General features: G+C 38.3%; 1 protein-coding gene across 1 annotated transcript; it reads left to right on the plus strand.

Annotated features, from left to right (window-relative positions):
• Window positions 1–2682: 2682 nt before the first annotated feature.
• Window positions 2683–20460, plus strand: flt3 (fms related receptor tyrosine kinase 3). The gene is made up of 24 exons (XM_038293836.1): window positions 2683–2813; window positions 4122–4198; window positions 7767–7918; window positions 7994–8115; window positions 8239–8350; window positions 8443–8582; window positions 8735–8883; window positions 9248–9386; window positions 9499–9670; window positions 10541–10641; window positions 13557–13662; window positions 13745–13947; window positions 14028–14134; window positions 14222–14354; window positions 16044–16148; window positions 16232–16342; window positions 16458–16614; window positions 16755–16858; window positions 16953–17065; window positions 17257–17379; window positions 17470–17581; window positions 17664–17763; window positions 18642–18747; window positions 18886–20460. Exons 1-24 carry the CDS (start codon window positions 2783–2785, stop codon window positions 19102–19104), a joined length of 2994 nt encoding a protein of 997 aa, XP_038149764.1. The 5' UTR covers window positions 2683–2782; the 3' UTR covers window positions 19105–20460.
• Window positions 20461–24607: the final 4147 nt, after the last annotated feature.

The following is a 24607-nucleotide window of genomic DNA, read 5'->3' on the forward strand; positions in this document are numbered from 1 at the left end:
CGACGCTACGGAAGCCGGCAGACCAAACCAGCGCATTCAGCTCGGCAAAGAGATCATGCTCTTCCTCAACACTGAAGTCCTCAGACATTTTTCTTTCGTTGTTTCTTTCTTTGCACAGGTAAACAGCACATTTCTTCTTCTACGCTTGCATTATCGGCAGAGCAGACGCTGAATGCGCACTTTCATCTGGTTTGATCTGCCGGCTTCCGTAGCGTCGTGAGCGCGCGTGTGCGTGCTTTCAGGAAATCCTATACACTACTGTTTATGCTCTAAAAACATTCTAAATGACTTCGTTTCGAGTAAATTCTGGATGCTACCCACTCAGGACACTTGGAATACATTGGACGAGCAGTATGGAGGAATATTGACACGTTTTTTGTGGACTTTTATGGACCTTTCTGTCTCGGTCACCATAGACCTCCATTATTTGAATGTCAGCAGACAGCAAGAAGCCTCCCAGATCTCCAGATGCATTTGAGATATCAAAAAAGTACTCCAGAGTGTTGTTCAGCATGGGGGTGAGTAGAAAATGAAGGCTAATCATGTTTTGGGTGTACTATTCCTTTAAGCAATTGTGGACTAGGACGTCTCTTTGCAGATGTAATGGTGCAAAAAATTCCTCTTAAACCCACCTGATACTGGAATAACTGACCGGACCTTATTTATACCCCAACACATGGCAAATTTCAACATGATGGTGAGCCGTTTAAACACGACACCAATAGCAAAGCAGACAGTGGTACTTTTTAATTACTATGTTACTAACTGTGTAAAGTTCATTAGATGATTGGTAAAAAAAAAAAATACACTCATATAATATGTTTCAAACCACAGTAAAGATCTTAAAAGAACAATGTATTTGAGTATTTTATTTTTTACACTATGACTTGGAATTATGGGTAATCCAGAGCATAGATTAAATCCATAACCATTACACACAATGTGTTAGCAACGACAGATACCAAAAAGAGGTACTTAAGTGGATTCCAGAAAAGAAAAAGCAAATAAGAGCTGCTGGAAGAATGGAAAAAAACTTCCCAATATAAACACATTCTTTCAAAGAACCAAAGAGGGAGAGGTGGAGGTTGCTGCTACAGTGACTGATGGGGCCCACCAGATAATGTTGCTTAAGGGCCTATTGTTGTGTCATTATGCCATTGGATGGATCCATCTTTTAATGCTTATATATCAAGGTCATGGGGGGCTACCTATTTCCAGCAATCTATTGGCAAATTTTCCTAGAAACTTTGCCAATCCATCACAGGCAAACACAGAGACACACAACCACGTACACACAGAGACATAATTTAGAGACATGACTTAACCTTATCATCATGATTTTAGACTGTGGGAGGAAGCTGCACATCCCTGTAAAAAACAGTCTATTAAAAAGTCTCCTGTAACATCAGAAAAAGTAACCATATTTATAGAAAGTTGTTTAGAAAAAGGAGCCACTGGGATGGCCAGCTATAAGGTAAAAGTTTCAACAAAGTTTTCTTAAGGCAGTGGTCAGCTTAGAGACCCAATCCAGTAGGGGCCCCACCAAGAGCGCTTAACTTCCTATGCAAAATAGAGATCCCTACCCTAACACAGTTTATAAGTTTGAATGCTTCCAAAAAAGAAAAATTAACCCCTAGAACCCTACAGACCCACCGGTGGGTCCAGCTGCTACGTGACCTCGTAATTTTAACAAACCCCCAGTATTGATGTAAAAAACACATTTGGCACAGTTTGGTGACATTTTTGGATAAATGTGCCAAAATGGCCTCTCCGCCTAAGAAATTTCTCACTAATACCATTCTAAAATAAATATGATTCATCTGATTGAGTCCAAATTTGGTATATTTTTACACAACATTTAGATTAAAAAGTCTGTACTACTTTTTTGTGCTATAAATAATATTTTGGTAGTGTTTTGCAATGTTTATTTCAAAGAAAATTTTGGCGAGGTTCAAAAAATGCAAAATATTTTGTATTTTGTCCCTAATATTTCAGGCAGGGTCAAAGCTACAATGGTGCTGACACCAGAAAACCATTCTATGACATCTTACCTTTACAGACGTACCAAAAGTTTCTTCTTAAATCTAATAGCTGTGAGGCTATAAGTGATTTACTTTTGTGTGTTTTTGTCAGGCAGAAATGTATTTATAACCCCTTAGGGTGTAAGAGGTTAAGATGAAGAAAAAAACTTTTTTTTTTTCGTTTCTATCAATTGAAAAACAATGATTAATTGTGTTTTGTGATATATTGAACCAACTGTAGGCTTATTGGTATAATAGTTGTGCTGTAGTGGGTGGGTGGTGCTGGGCATAAGAAAAAAACAAGAACCTGGAAGAAATTCTGCTCTGGGTACTATGCAATTTAAAACAGTTCTAGTGTTTCAAGTGGTTCTTCATGCATTTGGAAAAACGAGCATAGTCGCCCCAAAATAAAGGAAATGTAATAATATTGGTTCTTTGTTGCATAATACTCATCCTATTTTCACAAAACTAAGTTCCCCTTTGGTTAAAAAAAGAAAAAAATTATGTTATGCCTTTCATAATCACTAGGGATTACCACAATGTCATCAGGAACAGTTGCCATGGCTTTAATATTGAGATATGTTTTTATCCTAAACCATGAATATTCCGGATATTTGAAATGTCTAAGGGCGTGAGTATTTGCAGTTGTCTATTACTTCCTCTTTCATAAACATACTGGTTTAAAATGCTGGCTCACAGCCCCCACAGTTTCACAGTGCAGTTTGAGGTTGAGCATGTAATCCAGGCTGTCAGGAACCCTCATGATGCGGAGAAAGAAATACACAGTCGCAGGTAAGTGACAGCATTTAAGCAGTTGCTAAAGGTTCAAAAAAATATTTATATTATATATATTTCTATATATATATAGATATATATATATATAGACATAGATATGTATTGATATATATATAGACATATATATGTATTTACTTATTTTTTTTTTATTATTATATACTGTGACAATTTGTTTGTCAGTTTGTTGACAATTCCATCAGCATATATAATTATATTGAATATTCTTACTAATTGTAAAAAAAAAAAATGTTCAGACAAATTAAAGAACCCTCTTTACGCTGGCTTGCAAAATGTTTCGCTTCCACTGGACTTTTTCCTTTTTGCTACTTTAGAACCAAAAATCTCATTGCATTTTAGTAGGGATATGATCTAAACGACCAAGAAGAAGAAGAAATTACCACTGTAATGTGATGTGGAAGAAGTGCAAAAACAAAAAGTGTCAAATGCATTCAGGCCTCCTGAGTAAATATTTTGTTGTTAACCTTTGGCTACAATTTCAGCTACAACGTAGAACTATTTTGCAATTCTTTGTCAATACCTCAACCTCATTCAGAATAGGTAGAGGCAGTCTGTGAACTGCATTTTGCGGTACGGTAATTGCCACAGAGCCTAAGTTAAAAACCTTTCAACATATGGAAACCATCAATGTATTTTGGACGGTGTTTGACTAATAGTTGCCCTGACAACAGGTTCTCCAACATAAACTTTAGATCTTCGCAGCTCCTACACTGCAAAAACAATCCAGAAATAAGTAAAAAATGGCTTAAATTAAGTATATTTAGCCTTAATTTGAGCAGGTAAATAAGATGATTTGCCAATGGAATGAGTATTTTCACTCTTAAAATAAGATAGTTAGATAATATTTACTTGAAATAAGACGATAAAATTGTTTTTTCTAATTTTGAAAGGAAATTGTCTTGTTCCATTGGCAAAGTGTCTTACTTACCTCCTCAAATCAAGGAAAAACGCACTTATTTTAAGAAAAGAATAACTTATTGAGATTTCTATTTTTTGCAGTGTACATAGTTGAACTGGGCCTCCTGGTTACTTCTATGATAAATTAGTTACACTGAATTTTTCTTATGGGATCTAAAGAGAAAGGGGTCTGGATATGAATGCATGCGGTTTTTCATGTTTTTTTTTTCTGGTAAAAATGTACTCTTATCCTTCTACTTCACAAATATACACTACAGCATTTGTGTTGACACTATTTATATTTGTTAAATTAATAGTAAAAACCTGGTAAATTGTATCAGTCTTTGAAACATACTATGTGTCTAATTTTTTTTCTTTTCGTCTTTTCAGCTGTTCTTCTGCTGTGTGCTGTTAGCACTCTTTGCTCTGGTGGTGTTATGAATCAGAACTGCGTGTCCAGTTGGAAGGTAAAAGAAAATGTAAAATCATATGTCATATCATGTAAATCATATAAATATGGCACTCATCTGTCTTAAGTGACACAAAATGAAACCTTCTGTTTTGCTTAAGCCACTATGTTGGTTTCAATGGCTCGGCGCTCAACATGCTTTCTGACAGGTTCGTCCTCAAAGCTGTAATTTAATAGTGTATTTTTCTTCAATGCTACACAGCTAAACATCAGGTATACATCTTTAAAACCTGGTAACAGTCCCATTTACTACAACCTCCTTGACGTTATCTTTTAAAAGAGATATTAGTTAAACCAAAGTTGTTTTTTAAATGTAGAGACGACCAAATACATTTTGATTAATTGATTAATGTAAGTGCTTTTGGATTTACTGACATTACAAATCTGGAGGTGACTTTGAGAAGAATTTTCAATTCAACCAGCAAGTCGATCCATTTATCAAATTAATCTGTTACTATCTTCACCTTTTTGCAAAAGTTAAGCCTTGGCATGCTGTTGCCTCTTAGTTGTCTGCTGTATGTTTGCTGTAGTCCAAAATGCAGCTGTACATCTCCAGATGCATGCATATCACCCCCATTGTAGCGTTTTAAATTAGACTTTAAAGATTTTTTGTTTGTTACTAAACCAATTAGCATCCACCCAACATTTCCGCTTTAATTTTTCACACTCCCTGAAGTCATCGCCCAGTTTCTTCTCGTATGTTCAGAGAAATAAATATCGACGTCTATGTGTTGATTGTTAGGAAGGGTACCCAAACATTGTACTTATGTAACAACAGCACAACTTTAACATATTTGACTTTAGTAAAAGTCAAAAGTAGCAGATAAAAAACTACTTAAGAGTAAAAAAGATGATTTAATTTGATATTCCGAATCATGTTAACAAACAGAAAAAATTTTAAGTTTTGAGTAAATTTTAAAGACTTAATTGTTTTAACTTAAAACATAATTCTTAAGAAGTAGTAAAGTATATATATATATATATATACATCGTCTAAGCTTGTGTAGAAACTAAGATACCACAAAACTTTAACTCTGTCTGTGTCTGATGCAGTTTTGTTAAAAACAAGCGTGTTGTTCATTCAGTAAAGTTGCACACACTGCGTGTATACCTTCGAATTTTACTCAAGTAAAGGTAGCAATATTTCCAAATTACTTTACTTAACTGAAGGGGGAAAGTAAATTTGATTAGTTAATAAATCTTCTGAGTCTCTAGAACAAGCTCCCTGGAGATATCCACTCAGTCTGGGATTTTCTGAAGCCAAAAATTAAGGCCATTTTATTCAGAAGGCTTTTAATGCTCAGTAGCACCGTGGCATAACTTGGGCAACAGTGGCATAGATTAGCTGCAAACTTGGAGGGTTGCCAGGTAAAACCCCAGTTCCTTATGTTTTAGTATTTGTGTCTTTGGGCAACACACTCCACCCATATTGCTTACTGAGTCTGTGGGCTAAATAAGGACAGGGGGTTTACCTTTCTTTGTCTTTGATCTGCTTGTATTTGTTTGATCTTATTCTTGAAAGATTTTTATGATCTATTTTAAAGCACATTTGCTGTCTGGTTGGTTATTTTTATAGTACCTCATCATTAAGACTTCCATCAGGAATAATGAAATATGTTTTAAAATATCATTAACAAAACAAAATAAGGAAAAAGCTTAAACCACTGCTTGACTGCTGGTTTTGCAGAACAAATAGAATTTAAGTCTGTCACAAAACTGATTATTTTTAAATGATCTTCTAAGAGAGAACACAGACCAAGCCACAGATTTTAATGGCTTAGTCATCAAAGGAGGAAATTCGACCAACTTGTATAAAATTAGCATTTCCAAGAAGCTGTCTGCTTTTGTAACCGTAACCTGTCTGAGTGACTGAAGCTGCTATGTTCATCTGTAGAAATAATTAATTAATTACTATAAACAGCATAAAAATGTTAAACCATCATGCTGTTTAAAGAAGGGATCGGTCCTCTGTTCCTGATGTAAATGTGTTAGACTGTATGATGAAGTGGTCAATAAAGAATCACCTCAACTCCATAGAAATTATGCATTTAGAGCTGAAGGTGTGAAACTGTGGTGGTCTATTATGACTCAGTTACACCTGTTCTGCCAAGAGAGAAAAGTATTCAAGCAAACTGCTCTGACAAGCTTGTTTAAGAATACCACAAATGTTTGAACCCAATCATACTTTTTGCAAGCCAGTTCTTTAAAAAACGAAGGAAATGTGTAGATTCCATAAAAAAAAAAAGAATAAATAATAATTCTTGCATTTATTAAATAGAAATCCTTTGGGTTATTCTGGCCTTGTACTGGAAAACTTTAGCTTGAGTTATTCTCACGCAGTGATTAAAACACAGAGAAGGAGCATTACAGGCTAACATTGGAACCAAACGACCCGCTCCTCGGTTTTAATTGCATGTTTCATTGCATCTTTCCAAGCAATACAAGGCCTTGTCTATATAAAGCCTCAAACTCACTGCGGATCCAGACATTTGAATTGAGAAAGCTTCCTGGAGGGGAAGCGAAATGTCTTCAAAACTTGGAAACCAAGTCCAATGGATTGTTTTTAAACGTTTACGGAATAACTATGACCTGGATGACTGAGAATCTTCACCAGCATAGCTTATTGTTCAGAAAACAACCCAAACTCCAATGGCTAACCCAGCATGAAAAAATAACTTCTCTTCTGTTTTACGAATCCTAATAGAAAATATCTTTGATGTCTTGTCGGTCTGCTGGGATGGGGGATGCCGATTCCTGGCATTGGGTGGGTGTTTGGGACATTGGAGTGTTTGGCTCAATCCTTGCAAAGGGACTGGCGTGACTGTACGGCAGGTGGGATACAATCACCGTGCCCGGATGCATCTCAGCTTGTGGTGTGGGTCTGCCTTGCTAGGATGGGGGGACCCTGGGGGGTGTCTGGCACATGGACTGCGATGGCGGGCATGCAATCCTGGCCTAAGGTGGTGGACTACCTGGGCTGTTATTGTCTGATGCCATGGGTATGAGAGGAGCGTATGGATGTGGGGGCCTGGAACAGCTATCACTAGGTGATGGAAGGATGGACTCTACGGAAGGTTGGCTACCTGCTCTGGCGAATGTGGGGGCAGGTGGGCAGTTTGTGGGGTTGTCCCTCCTAGGGGTGGTGTTTGGGGCAGATCTTGAGCTACACTGCTGCTCTCGCCCCCATGGTGTGCTCGGTTCTCTCTGAACTTCAGGAGAGAATTTGCTGCAGTGAAAGTAAAGATGCCAATTCATTTTGCACACCCTTATGTTCAGTTTTTTTATATGTTAAAAAAGATAAAAAAAATATCCAGTGCATTTCATTCATGATTTTGTCCGCTTGTTGATTCTTTACAAAAAAAATTACAATTTGATATCTCTATGTTAAAGCCTGAAAAGTGTCAAAAGGTCGGAAAGTTCGAGATGGACGAATACTTTTCCAAGGCACTGTAAAACATCGGAGCGCAAAAAGAAAGAACTGCTGCTAAAGAGACACATTTTTATAAACAGTGAAATGCTTGGTGTTGATTTATGAAGGGAATTAAAGGTTGATTCCTGCCTTTCAGGTGAATTGCTTTCATCCAGCTGACCACCTGAATGCCTCTGATCCTGTCAGCTTGAAGGTGTCATTTGGTCAAAAACTCGTCGTCTCCCTGGATGGCCTCCCTGATTCCACCGTCTGTCAGTGGAGTGGAGCTCAAGGCCCTCCGCTGAAAATGTAATCATAATACAATAATGGGGGGTTGGGTCTCCTCAATCATGCAAATTGTGACATCTTCTTAAATGACTCCAGAGAAGAGCGTGTACCCACGGTCATTCCTCAAGCTCTAAGGAAGGATTCTGGAACATACAATCTGGGCTGTGAAAGTCTGAATGGGACCAGTTTCTCAGTAACTGTTGATCTTCATGTAGGTGGTGAGTAGCAGCTTTGTTCCTTTTAATCTTCTTCTTTGCACAAAAGGGAGGAAAAAATGTCTTTTTTACAAATGAGTTATTTAAATGAAAACCATGTTAAACCGTTTGACTCACGTTTCTCAGAATGTCCATCAAAACCACAGCTGATTCTGGATAATCTGGATAACCCCAATATATCTCCTTACTTCAAATGCAAATCTAATGGTTCTCCAAGGCCCAAAGTTCAGTGGTCTGGGTAAGATGATAATGTTGTTCACATTTAATTTTACTACAAATTTTTTTTTAATTCATCCTTTGACTCCTCGATTCATCAATGTTTCTTTTCAGTTCCTCTCAGGGGAATAGAAAAGACCTCGATACTTGTGGAGCAGAGATCTCAGTCACAACTACTGCTTATTTGGACAAAGCAGTGATGTGTTGCGCCTCTAACGATGAAGGAGAAGAATGCACCCAGCTGTGTGAAATAGGTAATTCCAAACAAATGAAAATAAGGCAGATCTTAGTCAAAGCTTTAGCTAAAGATTAACTCTGATCAGAGGGAATAGCAGCTCTAATCTCAGGACTTTTGTAAAATACACTTAAGTTCAATAACTTGAGGTGTTTTATGTTTCACATTTAGATGCTGATTCAGTTAAACAAGATGAGATTTCTGATGTGATCGTTAGCCCCGGTGAGCCATTGATACTTCGCTGCAGGAGAAAATTCAGTCGGGATTCAACAATTAACTGGCAACATGGAGGAAAGGTTTTGGTGGATAAAACAAATAAGGTACAGTATACTGATGAAACTATAGTTTCTGTTGTAGTATTAGTTTGCATCTAAATCAGTATATAACAGAACCTACAAAGGAACTACAAAGTGTGTACAGAAGAGATAAACAACTTGACAAGTATGATGTTGAACAAATACTGAACCGGTCCCAGAAAAACTACTTTTGAAGAGGATCAGGTCAGTAGTAGGCCGTGCTGGAAACCAGCCAGGGCTGAACAGGACAGGAGGCCTCAAGGGGATCCAATGTAGCATGAGCTTATGCTGTTTATGTACTGATGTTTTTGTGGCTTAAAATATTATATAAATCAATTTAAACCACATTACATTCCTCTAAATGATTAAATCTTTGTTTTTCTTCCAGTACCGAATTATAAAGGATGAACACTATGGCACTGAGATGCTGTATGCTTTCATAGCATCAGTTGCCATAGAGCACAACGGCTCATACACCTGTAACAACTCAAAAGGTGCAGCTAAATCTGTGGATGTCCATGTCACAAGTTAGTACCAGCTCTCTCCAGGAATACTAAATCTTAAGGTTTACGGTTTTATAAATGTGATTGATAATTAACTCCAGTTGAACAATGTGTCATTTATTTTGTGTCTCATCAGCCGAGAGCTTTCTATCCTCCCAGCTGCCTGAACAGGTTGTTGTAAATCACAGCAGCAACTCCTGCTTAGAAGCAGAAGTTTCCTACCACCCTGTGCTCCATCACTGCTACTGGGAGGCTCCTGATGGGAGTCTTACTAAATGCAGCAGGAACCAGAGGAAGTTAAATGACAGGTAGTTTCATAAAGTAATTTTCTTTCAACCTCATTTACTGTAAGGGTTATTCTGGAATATTTCTATATCTGTTTTCTATATTCACCCACAGCAGTGTCTATTTTTTTTTTTTTTTTGTATTTGTATTTTATTTGTATTTTATATACTCTAATAATCCCAGAGGGAAATTACTTCTCTGCATTTAACCCACCCCCTTGGGGAGCAGTGGACTGCCATTGTGCGGTGCTCGGGGAGCAGTGTGGTGTTAAGGGTCTTGCTCAGGGAGCTTTAAGGTTTCTTTGAGAAAATTAGTGGACAAAATATAACTGAAAGTCCAAGGAAGAGAGCAGACAGGTCAGGGAGAAAATGCAGTTTAGTATATAAAGCTTAAAGTTTAAAGCAGGATTATGTTTTTAAAAAAAATGTCCAAATATTGAAACATTTCAAAGAGCTTTGTCTATTTCAGTATTTGACTGTGGGAATTGTATGTCACAACTGTAAGTGTCAGAAAAGCATCTCTGAGCTAGAAAGCCCATGGTAACTTTGCAGAAGCTGCAGAGCTCTACAGCTCAGTGGGGAAAGTTAGTTCTGCACTTTATAAACCTGACTTCACTTGAAAGAAAAAGTGGCAAGACCAAATTATTGGAAGAAAACTAATATTTATAAAAATCTTAGAACTAGACAGTTGTTTAAAAAAAAAGGAAAGTTAATAAAGTTCAATTATTAAAGTTAGATTATTATTAAAAGAGTGGCTCTTAAAGATGGATTCACAACCTTTAAATTATAGGATGCAGGAAATATTTATTTTCTATTATTCAGAGCCCTGATAGAGAAAGGATTCTACTTTCTTTAAATCATATAACTCTGTTTACTATGCCATTATTTTCTCAGGACTGTGAAGTATTGTAATAAACTCCAGTCAGGAGTATATATGCTACACCTGGAGGCTGGAGGGAAAAAAGAAACAAGGAAAACAGCAGTTTGTATTGCAGGTAGGTAAACTCTGTGTCAGTGTTCTCATTCTTGTCAACTTCCTCTTTATCCAAGACGGGGTCCCAGGGCAGCAGTCTCAGCAGACACTCTCAGCTCATTTTGTCGCTTATATCTGGGATCTCTTTCTTTTATCATGATCCAGATTTCATGACCATAGGTGAGGGTAGGAACATACACTATATTGCCAAAAGTATTTGCTCACCCATCCAAATTATTGGAATCAGGTGTTCCAATCACTTCCATGGCCACAGGTGTATAAATTCAAGCACCTAGGCATGCAGACTGTTTTTACAAACATTTGTGAAAGAATGGGTCGCTCTCAGGAGCTCAGTGAATTCCAGCGTGGAACTGTGATAGGATGCCACCTGTGCAACAAATCCAGTCGTGAAATTTCCTCGCTCCTAAATATTCCACAGTCAACTGTCAGCTGTATTATAAGAAAATGGAAGTGTTTGGGAACGACAGCAACTCAGCCACGAAGTGGTAGGCCACGTAAACTGACGGAGCGGGGTCAGCGGATGCTGACGCGCATAGTGCGAAGAGGTCGCCAACTTTCTGCAGAGTCAATCACTACAGACCTCCAAACTTCATGTGGCCTTCAGATTAGCTCAAGAACAGTGCGCAGAGAGCTTCATGGAATGGGTTTCCATGGTCGAGCAGCTGCATCCAAGCCATACATCACCAAGTGCAATGCAAAGCGTCGGATGCGGTGGTGTAAAGCACGCCGCCACTGGACTCTAGAGCAGTGGAGACGCGTTCTCTGGAGTGACGAATCGCGCTTCTCCATCTGGCAATCTGATGGACGGGTCTGGGTTTGGCGGTTGCCAGGAGAACGGTACTTGTCTGACTGCATTGTGCCAAGTGTAAAGTTTGGTGGAGGGGGGATTATGGTGTGGGGTTGTTTTTCAGGAGCTGGGCTTGGCCCCTTAGTTCCAGTGAAAGGAACTCTGAATGCTTCAGCATACCAAGACATTTTGGACAATTCCATGCTCCCAACTTTGTGGGAACAGTTTGGAGCTGGCCCCTTCCTCTTCCAACATGACTGTGCACCAGTGCACAAAGCAAGGTCCATAAAGACATGGATGACAGAGTCTGGTGTGGATGAACTTGACTGGCCTGCACAGAGTCCTGACCTCAACCCGATAGAACACCTTTGGGATGAATTAGAGCGGAGACTGAGAGCCAGGCCTTCTCGTCCAACATCAGTGTGCGACCTCACAAATGCGCTTCTGGAAGAATGGTCAAAAATTCCCATAAACACACTCCTAAACCTTGTGGACAGCCTTCCCAGAAGAGTTGAAGCTGTTCTAGCTGCAAAGGGTGGACCGACGTCATATTGAACCCTATGGATTAGGAACGGGATGTCACTTAAGCTCATATGTGAGTCAAGGCAGGTGAGCAAATACTTTTGGCAATATAGTGTATTTGCGTAGCTCTCTCTTTACCACAACAGAGTAGTGCAGGGTCACCACTCTGTTGCAGGGTCACGATCAGTGTATCAAAACCGTGCTCCATTCTCCCCTTACTTATGAACAGGACACCAAGATACTTGAACTTCTCCACTTGAGGCAGGAACTTTCCTCCAATCTGAATGGGACAACCACTGTTTCCCCATCGAGAACCATGGTTTTGAACGTGGAGCAGTTGGTTTTCATCCCCATCCTTCACACTCAGCTGTGAACCACCACAGTGCATCATGATGTAGCTCTTGGTAGGAGGGAACCAGTAGAACCACATCATCCACATCCACAAAAAGTGATGAGATACGCTGGTCCCCAAACCAGACCCCCTCTGGGCCATTTTTGCACCTAGAAATTGAGTCTATAAAGGTTATGAACAGGACCAGTGACAGAGGGCAGCCCTGTCAGTCCACCAGGAACAAGTCTGATTTAATGTCAGCAATGGGGGACCAAACTCCTTCTCTGTTTGTACAGAGGCTGGATGGCACGTAAGTAGTAAAGAGACCCCGAGTCCATTCTCCTGAGGCGCCCCCCACAGGGCACCACCAGGGACTTGGTCTAAGGCCTTCTTCAGGTCCACAAAACACGTGAACCGATTGGGCAAACTCGGAAACCCTGCAAAGAGTGGCTTGTCCCATCGTTCTATGGCCAGGGAGAAAACTGCACTGCTCCTCCTGAAGCTGAGGTTCGAAACTTAGCCAGAGTCTCTTCTTCAGCTACCTGGCAAAGGCATTCCTGGCATAGGAGGTTTAAAAGTGTGATCCCTTTATATTTAAAACGCACCCTTCAGTCCCCCTTCTCATCCAGGGGAACCACCACCCTGGTCCACCATCCAAAGATGTCCTCTTTCAAGGTCAGCAGCTCTCCTTTCGTACTGAAAACAGTGTTGGCAAAGCACTGCTTTAACCCATGCAGGTGCCGTACGGTTTCCCAGAATTGCTTGAGACTAGCCAACAGTCTTTCTCCATGGCCTCTCCAAACTCTTCCCAGGCCCAAGTTTTTGTTGCAGCAACCATTTGGGCAGCAGCATGCTATGCCCCATACCTTTTCACTGCTTCAGAAGTCCCACAAGCCAGCCTGGCTTCATAGGACACCTTGTGCTTGAACAAGGTGTCCAAGTCTCAATTCGGGATGTGCACAGATGTCCAATAATAAAACGCCATTGGGGTTCAGAGCTGGGGCTCCGTTCCTCGAAGAAATGCAACCCTCTCATTAACTGATGTAAAATCCAATACGAGACGCCTGAGCAGAGTGGAGACAAGCAGGCCTAAACCTGCCCTCTGTCTCTCCCTGGGCTACTCCAAAGTAGAATAGAGTCCAGCCTCTCTCAAGGATTTAGATTACAGAGGTCAGGCAATTCACCTCAGACTGCCGCCCAATCCTCTCTGCACCAATGTCAATATCAAAAAGCTATTACATATAATATCACCTATAATCCATTTAATTCCTTGCAGAAAAACCAAACCTCCTTATTCCAAAAGAAGGTGATAACTTAAGTGTTGAGACTAAAAGTGTCCTGCCAGCAAAGACTACATGGATGTCCAGCTCATTCAGCAACAGGTAAGAGTGATACGAAGCAGCTCAGCTCAGATACATCTGCAGGCCTGGTTGTTGAAGCTTGTTGCTCTTTATTTTACTTCAGCTCTGAAACCAACTCATCCTGGGAAGTGATTAATGAGAAACACCACACAGCTTCTGATGGCTTCTGTAACAAGAAGCTTAACAGCTTTTTAAAGCTCTCTCAAGTGGCTAACAAGAAAGTAAAGTTCTGCCTGACTAATCAAGCTGGAAACTGGTGCAGTTACACTAATTTTTTTGAAGCACCCGTGATCCAAGCTTACACAGGTAAAACAAGATAAATCAAACTCAAAACTCACTAAATCAGGTTGGTATAACTGACATTTACTTTGTTAATGTATCTTTAGGTCATCGACCTCCTGATCATAATAACTTGCTGCTGCGAATTGGTGTATGTGTTTTACTCCTGGCTCTGCTAGTAGTCTTAGCGCTGCTCTACTATGTCAAGAAGAAGGTATGGATCATACATGCCAAACATCAGAGCGGACACAAGCAAAAGCATCAAAGTAAATGACACAGAAATATTCTTTGTTTCCAAAAGAAACCCAAATACCAGCCTCAGCTGCAGATGATCCAGATGGTTGGACCTAATGATAACGACTACATCTACATCAACTTCAAGGACTTTAATTATGACAAGAAATGGGAGTTTCCAAGGGAGAACCTGGAACTTGGTAGGATTCACTATAACTCTTAGATATTCATAAAAAAATAAAACAAACCTTCATTGACATAATACAGTTAATCACAGCCCAATAATCAGTTAAGTGTATTTGTAATCAGGAGTAATAAGGGTACATATTGAGGACTAGGTAAGCAAATTCAGAGCATGACTATAATGGAGAAAAAGTAAATACCTTATTGTCTTTTTGCAGAGGAATGTCCATTTGTTTGGGCTGAATCAAGTAGATTTGTCTATGCATTTTTATCATCATTGTGCTAAAAGACCCAGAGAGTAAAATGTAAAAAGCGTTCTCTGATGTCAAAGAGTTAAAGATAAGTAACAACTCAAACAAGCTTTTATGGAAATTTAAGAAAAAGAGGCCCCAACCATTACAGATCCTCCACCATGCATAACAGGAAGCATCAGGTGGTTTTCTATATATTTATCATTTCTTTTATACCATACCTATCAGGAGTGTTTTTAGCAAAAAAATTCAAACTTGAGGTGTTTTCACTCCCAGATGCTGAGCTTAGTTCAATGGTGGGGAATGCTAAAACTGTTGACCTTTATTTGATTTGTTTCACTTTCTCAAACCTATTGAGATGGACAGCCACTTTGATTTGGTGCTATCACATGAAGCCATCATGTAAAGACGTAACTATTTCTGAATTGGTCAGTGGTAGACAGTGGTAGAGATATGAAATTAGAGTTTCTCCAAGTAAGAATTTAGTCTCAGCTGCCCACAATCATTTACTCTCGATAGGTTGATTATACTTGTATAACAAATCAAAAATGATTTATAATTCTTCCTTGAAGGGGTGGTGACTGGTATAGCTCGAAAATCAACTGTGGATAATAAGAATATGATTCTTCATATCTAAATGTTCATTTCTAACAGGAATTAATGAAAGATGGATTGGTTCAAAGCCCCCACCACATCTATTCAATATGAAACATCTTGTTATAAGCAAACCAACAAGGTTTTAGCATGGTTCATGCATGTGCTAAATGCAACAGAGCATAGAAGCGATGGTGACCAGGGGACTGCAACATGTGGTTATCGTGACACAGATGCCTAAGTAGGGCGTGAACACGTTTAAATTGCACATACAGTATATATCTAAATTACAGATATAGAAACATCACTTCCTCAAAGATTTTTAGATTCCCATCTTTGGCTTGATGGATAATCTGTTATTTTTCCTATCTGTGAACCAAAACAAGGATCCTTAATAACTGACTGAATAGCAGCATATTTTTACCTCTGTTTAATGACTTGTTCTCTCATCTTTCCCATTTTGAAGATTTCTTAAGAGAAAATGTTATATTTACTAATACCCTTTGGAAATAGGAACTTCTAGATTACAAAATAAAATGTTATGGAATAACCTGAAAACAATAATAAAAAAGGATTTAAAAACTATTCCATAAAAGGCTATTAAGGTGTTAATATGCTCCTCCAAAAAGAAAAAAACCAAACATTGCTAACGTGGATTTAACTTTTTTATCTTATGACCTGCTTCTGCAACAAAAAAATACATATAACATGAATTGCACAATTTTTCAAAATAAGTTGATGAAAGGAGATCTTTTTGATTTATTTTCTAGGTTTCTTAGGAAATGCATGGTTGTTTAGTTTTATCTCACAAACATCCGTACACACCTGTAGTCCAAGTATTTCTATGTTCCCCCCTTTTAGGAAAAGAGCTAGGATCTGGAGCTTTTGGCATGGTGGTTCATGCTACAGCTTATGGGATCGACAAGCCTGGAGTTTCCCAGCAGGTGGCCGTCAAGATGCTGAAAGGTCAGTGTTGGCTTTGCTCATAGCTCAGTGTCAGAGCGCCTCGCGGAATGCTTCAACCACTGATTTCTATCTTAATTCTGCAGAAAAACACCAGTCTGTGGAGAAGGAAGCTCTCATGTCTGAGCTGAAGATGCTGACTCACATCGGTCAGCATACCAACATTGTTAACCTGCTCGGAGCATGCACAGAAACAGGTTTGTAATTTTCTGTATCATTGTGTAATAGAGAGATAAATAAGTTAAACAGCAAATAGGCAATCGAAAGTGCATGACATATACCATTGTAGCAATAATATATACCTCTTTGTAGGACCTATATACCTGATTTTCCAGTATTGCTGCTACGGAGATCTGTTAAACTATCTGAAGAAGAGTGGTGACCGTTATCACAAGTGTGTGGCCGATGCCATCAGCAGGGACCGTTTCAGCAGCCTGTACCACAACGTGCAGCCCAAGAAAAACTCCAAGTAAGTAAAAAAAAAAACTTAGAACATAATGGTTAGTAATCTATATGATCTCAACATGTTGTTTTTATACATGTGATAAATAAAAAACCACAGTGCAGAAAGTGTACCAGCATTATTATCACCCGTTTGTGTGTTTTCAGTGAAATGATAACAACAGTGGATAACTACATGCCCATGCAAGGTACCACCACAAGGGGGCAGGAGAACATCGCCCTCATCACCTTCAGCTCCAATGACAATGAAGGTAAGAGACACCACATGAGAGGATGGTGTGATCACTTGAAAAAGTACTATGGTTTCCATTGGTTCCCATTTAATCTGAGTTTTGGTGAATCTAGAAATGTATGAGAGTGAGGATGACCAGACAGAGCAGCAGGCCCTCACATTTGATGATCTGCTCAGCTTTGCCTTTCAAGTGGCCAAAGGGATGGAGTTTCTGTCTTCCAAGAATGTAAGACACAAACTAACCCAGCAATAATTTAGTCTCTTTACAACAACAAACTTCAAAGTAGAGATGTTTTTTTTTTTTATAATAAGAGGTCTTTAAATCTATTAACAATTACATTAGAATAAAAATATGTTTTCTTAAGTTTTGGTTTTAAATAACAGACAGGTTTACTTCTGCATGTTTTTTGTCTTCAGTGCATCCACCGAGATCTGGCAGCTCGAAACGTTTTGGTGACAAAAGGTCGGTTGGTGAAAATTGGGGATTTTGGGCTGGCCCGAGATATCGACAATGATTCTAACTATGTTGTGCGAGGAAACGTATGTGATCTGACACTAATGTAACTTCTGACCTTCATGTTTTCAGTCCAGATATTTTTGACTTCATGCTTATGAGTTTTTGTATTTCAGGTGCGTCTGCCTGTTAAGTGGATGGCCCCAGAGAGCATCTTTCAGGGAATGTACACCATGAAGAGTGACGTCTGGGCTTATGGCATTCTGCTCTGGGAGATCTTCTCACTTGGTATCTTCCACTGGATGAGCAGCAAATTCAAACACATGTTGAGCTTTTTACATTTTATTCAACATACACTGTTTGCTTCCAGGTGTCACTCCGTATCCCGGGATTAAAGTGGATCACAGCTTCTACACAATGATTGAGAGAGGATTCAAGATGGAGTGTCCGTACTATGCCAATGAATCTGTGTAAGTATCTTTAGACTGGATGCAAGGAATAAACAACAATCTATGATAATCAATTGAAAAGGAATACCATATATGAAGACAGGAAAGAATTTAGGAAAGAAGGGTTAAGTAACACACATTACTCAAGTAAACTTTTTAAGAAAATTATTTCACTGTTTAAATGAGTATGAAGTTTAAAAAAAAATCTCAATTTAATGGTTATAAAATATATTTGAGGAGGTCTGGATAAGGCATATTTACAGACGAAGAATGTTCATTCTAAATACAAAAATTTATTTCAAACGTTGAATTTTGACTAAATTACTGCTATGAGTCGCTCTTTTGGTAAATGGCATGATTTAGTCTGTATACAGTAAAAGGTTATATGTACACTAAATTATTTGAAGATAATTAATGCATTGGGAGGAATTTATAAAGTACTCCTTGTACTTTTGCGTACTTTAAAAGGAAAATCTCCACTATGTGCTTTACCGAGATTCTCAAACAATAAAACGTTAAATTGCAAATTGAGTCTAAAATCTTTGTCCCATTTTTTGCTAAATTGCTGACTTGACCATAGTGGATATGGGTATCTGTCCATTAGATGTAAGGCTGGACTATGACTGGGTCATTTTAGCTCATGAATATACTTTTCCATTGTAAATATGCCTGTTGTCTAATGCTTTGAAACTCTGTTGCATTTTCAAATTATTTGCATTTCTTCAGGGTTATCTCCCCTTTAACTTTGACCGTCCCTTGTTCCTGTCCCTGTTCCAGCAGATGGAATATCTTGCTGTCCTTTGTGTCAGGATTCATCTCCATATGCTATATAACATCTATGTTACTCAGTTTTTACTACCACTAAACCTCTACTTGCCCTTACTGCTTTTAATATGCAGGTACAGCATCATGTGCAAGTGTTGGGCTCTGGATCCCAATAACCGTCCATCTTTCTCCAAGTTAGTGGACTTTATGAGTGACCAGCTGATGGACATGGAGGAGAAGGTATCCAGCTTCAGTTTCACTAGATTACGATTTTAATTGTGAAAATATTCTCCTCCAAGACCAGCTGCAATTGAAAAGTACTGCCGATAAATCTGTAACTCTAGATTATCTCTCTTTGTCCTAAATATATTTCCACAGCTCTACCAGAACATGCATGACCAGAATTCCAGTGACTATCAGAATGCATCGACCATTGTGGACATTTCAGCCTCGGTAAAAGAAAATGGTAATCAGGCGGAAGCTGTGAGTGACTACCGCGAAGCCACCGCAAGAGAGGAAAGCAATGTGGAGGCATTAAAGTCAGAGTCTGCTGTGAAAGAGGAGGAGGAGCCTCTGAAGCCATCTGTTGGAGAGTGATCTCTTCAAGCTATCCACACCATATATAACAATATACTTATTTTCTCATCAAAACCATATAAATATTATAATGGCTTTATATTTATCCCCAAATAAACTCAGTGTTTAGCAGCATTTATCGAACATAACTTACAATTACATGTAGAAATGCTGAATTGTACATGAATATACAGATTGTTTTGTGCACCTGAAACAGAAATAATTGTTTCATAATGGGATTATAAGTGTTCTCAGTGCAAAACGACATCCCCATAGCATAATGCTGCCACCACCATGCTTTTTGGTGGGGATGGTAAGCTCAGAGCCATGTGTGGTGTTGTTTTTGCCAAATTAAATATAATACAAATAGGTAAAAGTGTTCACTATATATAATGTCAAATTAACTTAATATTCTACTCGTTAAAATCATCAAAGTATTTTGCTGGCTTTACATTATATTTTGAATATTAAACATTTTATACTTTTTTTAGGCTGAATTAAACATATTTTATGTAGCATTTATTTAATATATTTTAAATGTAGTTTTGGATATCTTTGTAACATAATTTTTAAGAAAGCATTATTTTGTATGAATGAAGAGAGTTTATTGACACAGCTGAACCTGAAATATACTTTTCATGAGAAAAGCATTCTCACATTACAGTGTTACTTTAAAAAGGTACAAATTTTATTCCATTTTATTTTAAAAAGATAATATTTTTCTAAACTATCAGTTTTCAGGTTTTCTTCTATATCAAACTAATCAGTTTTCACATCAGGTACTACAAATGTTTAATCGCATCGTTACAACATATCACTTTATCATTATTGTCACTAGCTGCTGTATTAACATTTCTATACTGTACTTCATTATCTCATTTATTACAGCAATACAAATACTTTACAATACAATAAACTAGATTATCTGGAATGATTTATGATGTTCATGCTTTTTGTGCTTCTAAAATGATTTGATGTATTATTATTATTCATTATTTTAAGAGATTGAGCGCTCCCTTTTTTTGTTTATACTCTAATTTGAAGATCACCATATTTTTAATTCACTAAGATTTAGATCAATAGTATAGATTTCCTTAAGTACAAAAGTACTTAAGGAAGTCCTTAAGTAACAGTCTAATTTTGATAGCTTTCCTTTGTATTTTTTTATTTTTTATTTTCTTGCAAAAGTTCACCAGATCTGTAAAAACCAGGGGTGAAAGTAGACTTAAATTCTTGCTGGTACTTTATTAAAAACGTTTTTTGGCCTATATTTGTTTATACACTCTGCATAAATTTTCTCTTTCTTTTTTTTTCAAATACAAACCAATACAAACTATATAGCTACACAGACACAAATAAAAACCTCTTCCTCACCAACCACGAGCGGTCTCCATTTTGTCCTCCAAGCTAGGGTCCTCTACCAGAGGCCTTGGAGCTTAAGGGTTTTGCACAGTATCTTTTCTGTTCCTACAACTGCCCTTTTCACGACCTAGATGTCTGATGTATTTCCAGGGATCTGCTGTGACCAGTCCTCAAGTTTAGGGGTCACTGCCCCGAGTGCCCCAATTGCCATGGGTACCACTGATGCCTTGATCTTCCAGGTTCTCTCCAGCTCTTCTCTGAGCCCCTGGTATTTCTCTAGTTTCTTGTGTTCCTTTTTCCTGACGTTGCTGTCACTTGGTATTGCTATGTCAACTACAATGGCTTTCCTCTGCTTTTTGTCCACCACCACCACAATTTCCGGTTGGTTAGCCATTACCATTCGGTCCGTCTCTATCTGGAGGTCCCACAGGATCTTGGCTCGATCATTCTCTACCATCTTTGGGGATGTTTCCCACATTGACCTTGGGGCTTCCAATCTATACTCTGCACAGATGTTCCTGTACACTATTCCATGTAAGCTTTTCCCTGCCAGCATCTTACACCCTGTAGTCATGTGCTGGATTGTCTCAGGGGGCTCTTTGCATAGTCTGCACCTGGGGTCTTGTCTGGTATGTTAGGTCTGGGCCTCTATTGCTTCGGTGCTCAGAGCATGGTCCTGTGCAGCCATGATGAGTGCCTATATGCTGTTCTTCAGTCCGGCTTTGTCTAGACATTAGTAGGATTTCCTGATATCCGCCACTTCAATTATGTTTTGGTGGTACATCTATGAAGATTATTTTATTTTAAAACTGTTTGTGCATCTGTGAAGTCTACGTTTTGTATTTGTAGAATGAAAATAAAAAATTCACAAGTACAATTTTTTTTAACACCTGTTCAAATTTTAAGTACAAGTACACAAATTCTGTTCTACAAAATTCACATACATATGGTAATGCACATACATTGCACATACATATGGTAATGCACATACATTGCACATACATATGGTAATGCTCATCCACATGGTGATGCACATACATTGCACATACATATGGTAATGCTCATCCACATGGTGATGCACATACATTGCACATCTATAAGGTGATGCACAACATTGCACATCCATATGGTGATGCACATACATTGCACATCTATAAGGTGATGCACAACATTGCACATCCATATGGTGATGCACATACATTGCACATCTATAAGGTGATGCACAACATTGCACATCCATATGGTGATGCACATACATTGCACATCCATATTGTGATGCACATACATTGCACATCCATATGGTGATGCACATACATTGCACATCTATAAGGTGATACACATACATTGCACATCTATAAGGTGATGCACATACATATGGTGATGCACATACATTGCACATCCATATGGTGATGCACATACATTGCACATCCATATGGTGATGCACATACATTGCACATCTATAAGGTGATGCACATACATTGCACATCTATAAGGTGATGCACATACATATGGTGATGCACATACATTGCACATCTATAAGGTGATGCACATACATATGGTGATGCACATACATTGCACATCCATATGGTGATGCACATACATATGGTGATGCACATACATTGCACATCTATAAGGTGATGCACATACATATGGTGATGCACATACATATGTCTAATGCACATACATTTCTTCATGCAGACAGCAACCTTAAGTTATACACATAAAAAACATTCTGTTCCTGGCACCTGCAAAGGAATACTTTCAAAAGAGTTTACTAATGATAATAGGAAGAATAAAAAAGGTTTATAAAGGTCTTAAAAGTCCGTCCGTCCCTTTAGTTTAGCACCACATTACCCCTAATGCATCTGTTCATTTTGTAGTTTCAATTTTACGAGGCTGAGCAAGTTGTTTTTCTGGTTTACTGGGTGGCATAAAACTAACATCCACGGATAGCATCCACTATTAATCCTTCCTTAATCCTGTGTGTATGAAACCTGTGTGCGTTTTTTAACAATGTGAGTATACATTTCATGTCTGATATTTGTGTTTTATGTTATTAGCCCAGGAGGTGAAATTTGTTCTGCTGTTTCTGGTTACCGACAATGTAAAAGTTTACTTATAATAAGACATCCCAAGTCTCCCAGAAGTTCAGGGAGTCTCCCTGCTATCGATAATTGTTCACGGATGCCCATGAGTCCCGGATTTTAGATTATGAGAAGCGGTGTTTTTTTAATGCGAGTTAGAGCGGGCAGGTAAAACAATAATTAATACATCATGTGCGGATTAGAACTGCAACAAGAGAGAGCGGGGTGTGGTGAGGAGGTTGCTGGTGAAACCTGAGCAGATAATCTGTCCAAACCTCTGTTCCAAGGGCGTTGGTTTGATTTCAGCTTTGGTATGTCACTGGTCCTATGCAAAAATATGCATGCTCGTTTTTTTATGCCTTTTTAACCCTGCCTGAAAACCAGGGTGTATTTTGTTTAAAGAGAAAAGCAGCATTTTTTGCAACATTTGTACATATTTTATAAGCGCTACACACACTAGATGCTGTTTATCAATGTTTGAAGCATCATCGGCTCTGATGAATGAAGAATTAGGACTTTTTTTCCCACTTTGAAAAGGTTTGCATTTGAAATTACCAGCGACTAAGACAGAAAGTAAATCTGTGCCTATTTAACAAAATATAGTCTAAATATGTCTATTATATGTGGATTTATCCTGTTGTTTCTTTATAAGAAATACAATTGTGCAGAGGTAAAACCCACACTTATCTTTTAAATATTCTCTCTGTATCATAAAACAAAGCAAAATAATAGATCCAAGGGACATCAAATAAATGTATTGTATTATGAGCACTGGAACTGACACTGAGCATTTATAATATTCATTTCACTCTACAAGTCATCTAGGCTGTAGTTACTCTATTTAACCCATATCATGTATTTTATCTTGCTCTGAAACAATTCATCGGAATAATCGATTATTGAAATGTGAACAATTTTAGAAATCAATTAATTGTTAACTGGAGTATAGAGACTCTAAAACATGTCTTTATCTCACAGGGCGACCCACTGAGAGCAGGTGTAGCAAGTGTGCAAAAAATGTTTATATTTCACTCCAAATTCGTTTTGATAATTTATTTTATATTTGTTTTTAAATTGTATTTTATTTTGGCGGAGAAGCTTTTATTTTCTTGTTTCCTGTTTTCGCGTCATATCCTGTGTGTTCCCGCTGCTTTCCTCAGTTCGCGCCGAGCCGCGCTGGGGAGAGGTAAGCATACAGTGTGGTCTTCTATTTGTTTCTTAAAAATATCAAAAATGTATGTTTTATAAACTCACGTTGTTATATACCTTTGGTTAAATGTTATATGTTTAGTGCAGCGCTGTTTTGGGTTTTTAATTCCTACACTGGTGACATTTATTGGGTCTACTGTGCCAATGTGGTTCTTTTCGTTCTTCTCATTTGTTAAGGTGTATGTGTGGGGAAGCCCGAACCCAAGAACTGCTGTCCTGAATTTTCTTTTGTTTTAAACAGGTATGTGAGTTGTTTAATTAATGTATTCAGTATATTTTTATGGAAAGTTCTTTTTATTATTAATTCAATTTGGCCTGAAAGAATTGCAAATACTGGGCAGATTATTTCCGTTTGCATTTTATTTAATTGTTTTGAATGAATGAATGTATTATGTTATTATTTTTGAACCTCTGAGAGGAGTTTAGTTGTTTTGAACACATTCCTGTCTCAGTTCGCGCCGAGCCGCGCTGGGGAGAGGTGTATGTGTGGGGAAGCCCGAACCCAAGAACTGCTGTCCTGAATTTTCTTTTGTTTTAAACAGAATAAACCTGCCCTACTGCTGCAATACACCTATGGTCCTCGTCTGCTGATTCCTTTGACTGTTATACACAACGCAGAGTTCAGATGAGGGCGGCTACAGTGGTGCCGTGACCCGGATCCACACTGCTTCGGACAAGTTCATCGTGGTTCGTGAAGAGTGGATCAACGTCAGCTGGTCACCTGAGGTTGCTTGTTACATTAACACATTTACACAGACTGAATAGTATGACAGAGTTGAACGTGGAATAGTGTTTTGCTCTAGCAAAAAAAAAAAAAAAAAAAAAAATTGTTTTTATGTAGAGAATAGTGAGAAAAAAAAAAAAGCTGA

This window comes from Cyprinodon tularosa, unplaced genomic scaffold, assembly GCF_016077235.1.
Source record: "Cyprinodon tularosa strain WSP-4 unplaced genomic scaffold, ASM1607723v1 ctg33, whole genome shotgun sequence".
NCBI classification, from domain to species: Eukaryota; Metazoa; Chordata; class Actinopteri; order Cyprinodontiformes; family Cyprinodontidae; genus Cyprinodon; species Cyprinodon tularosa.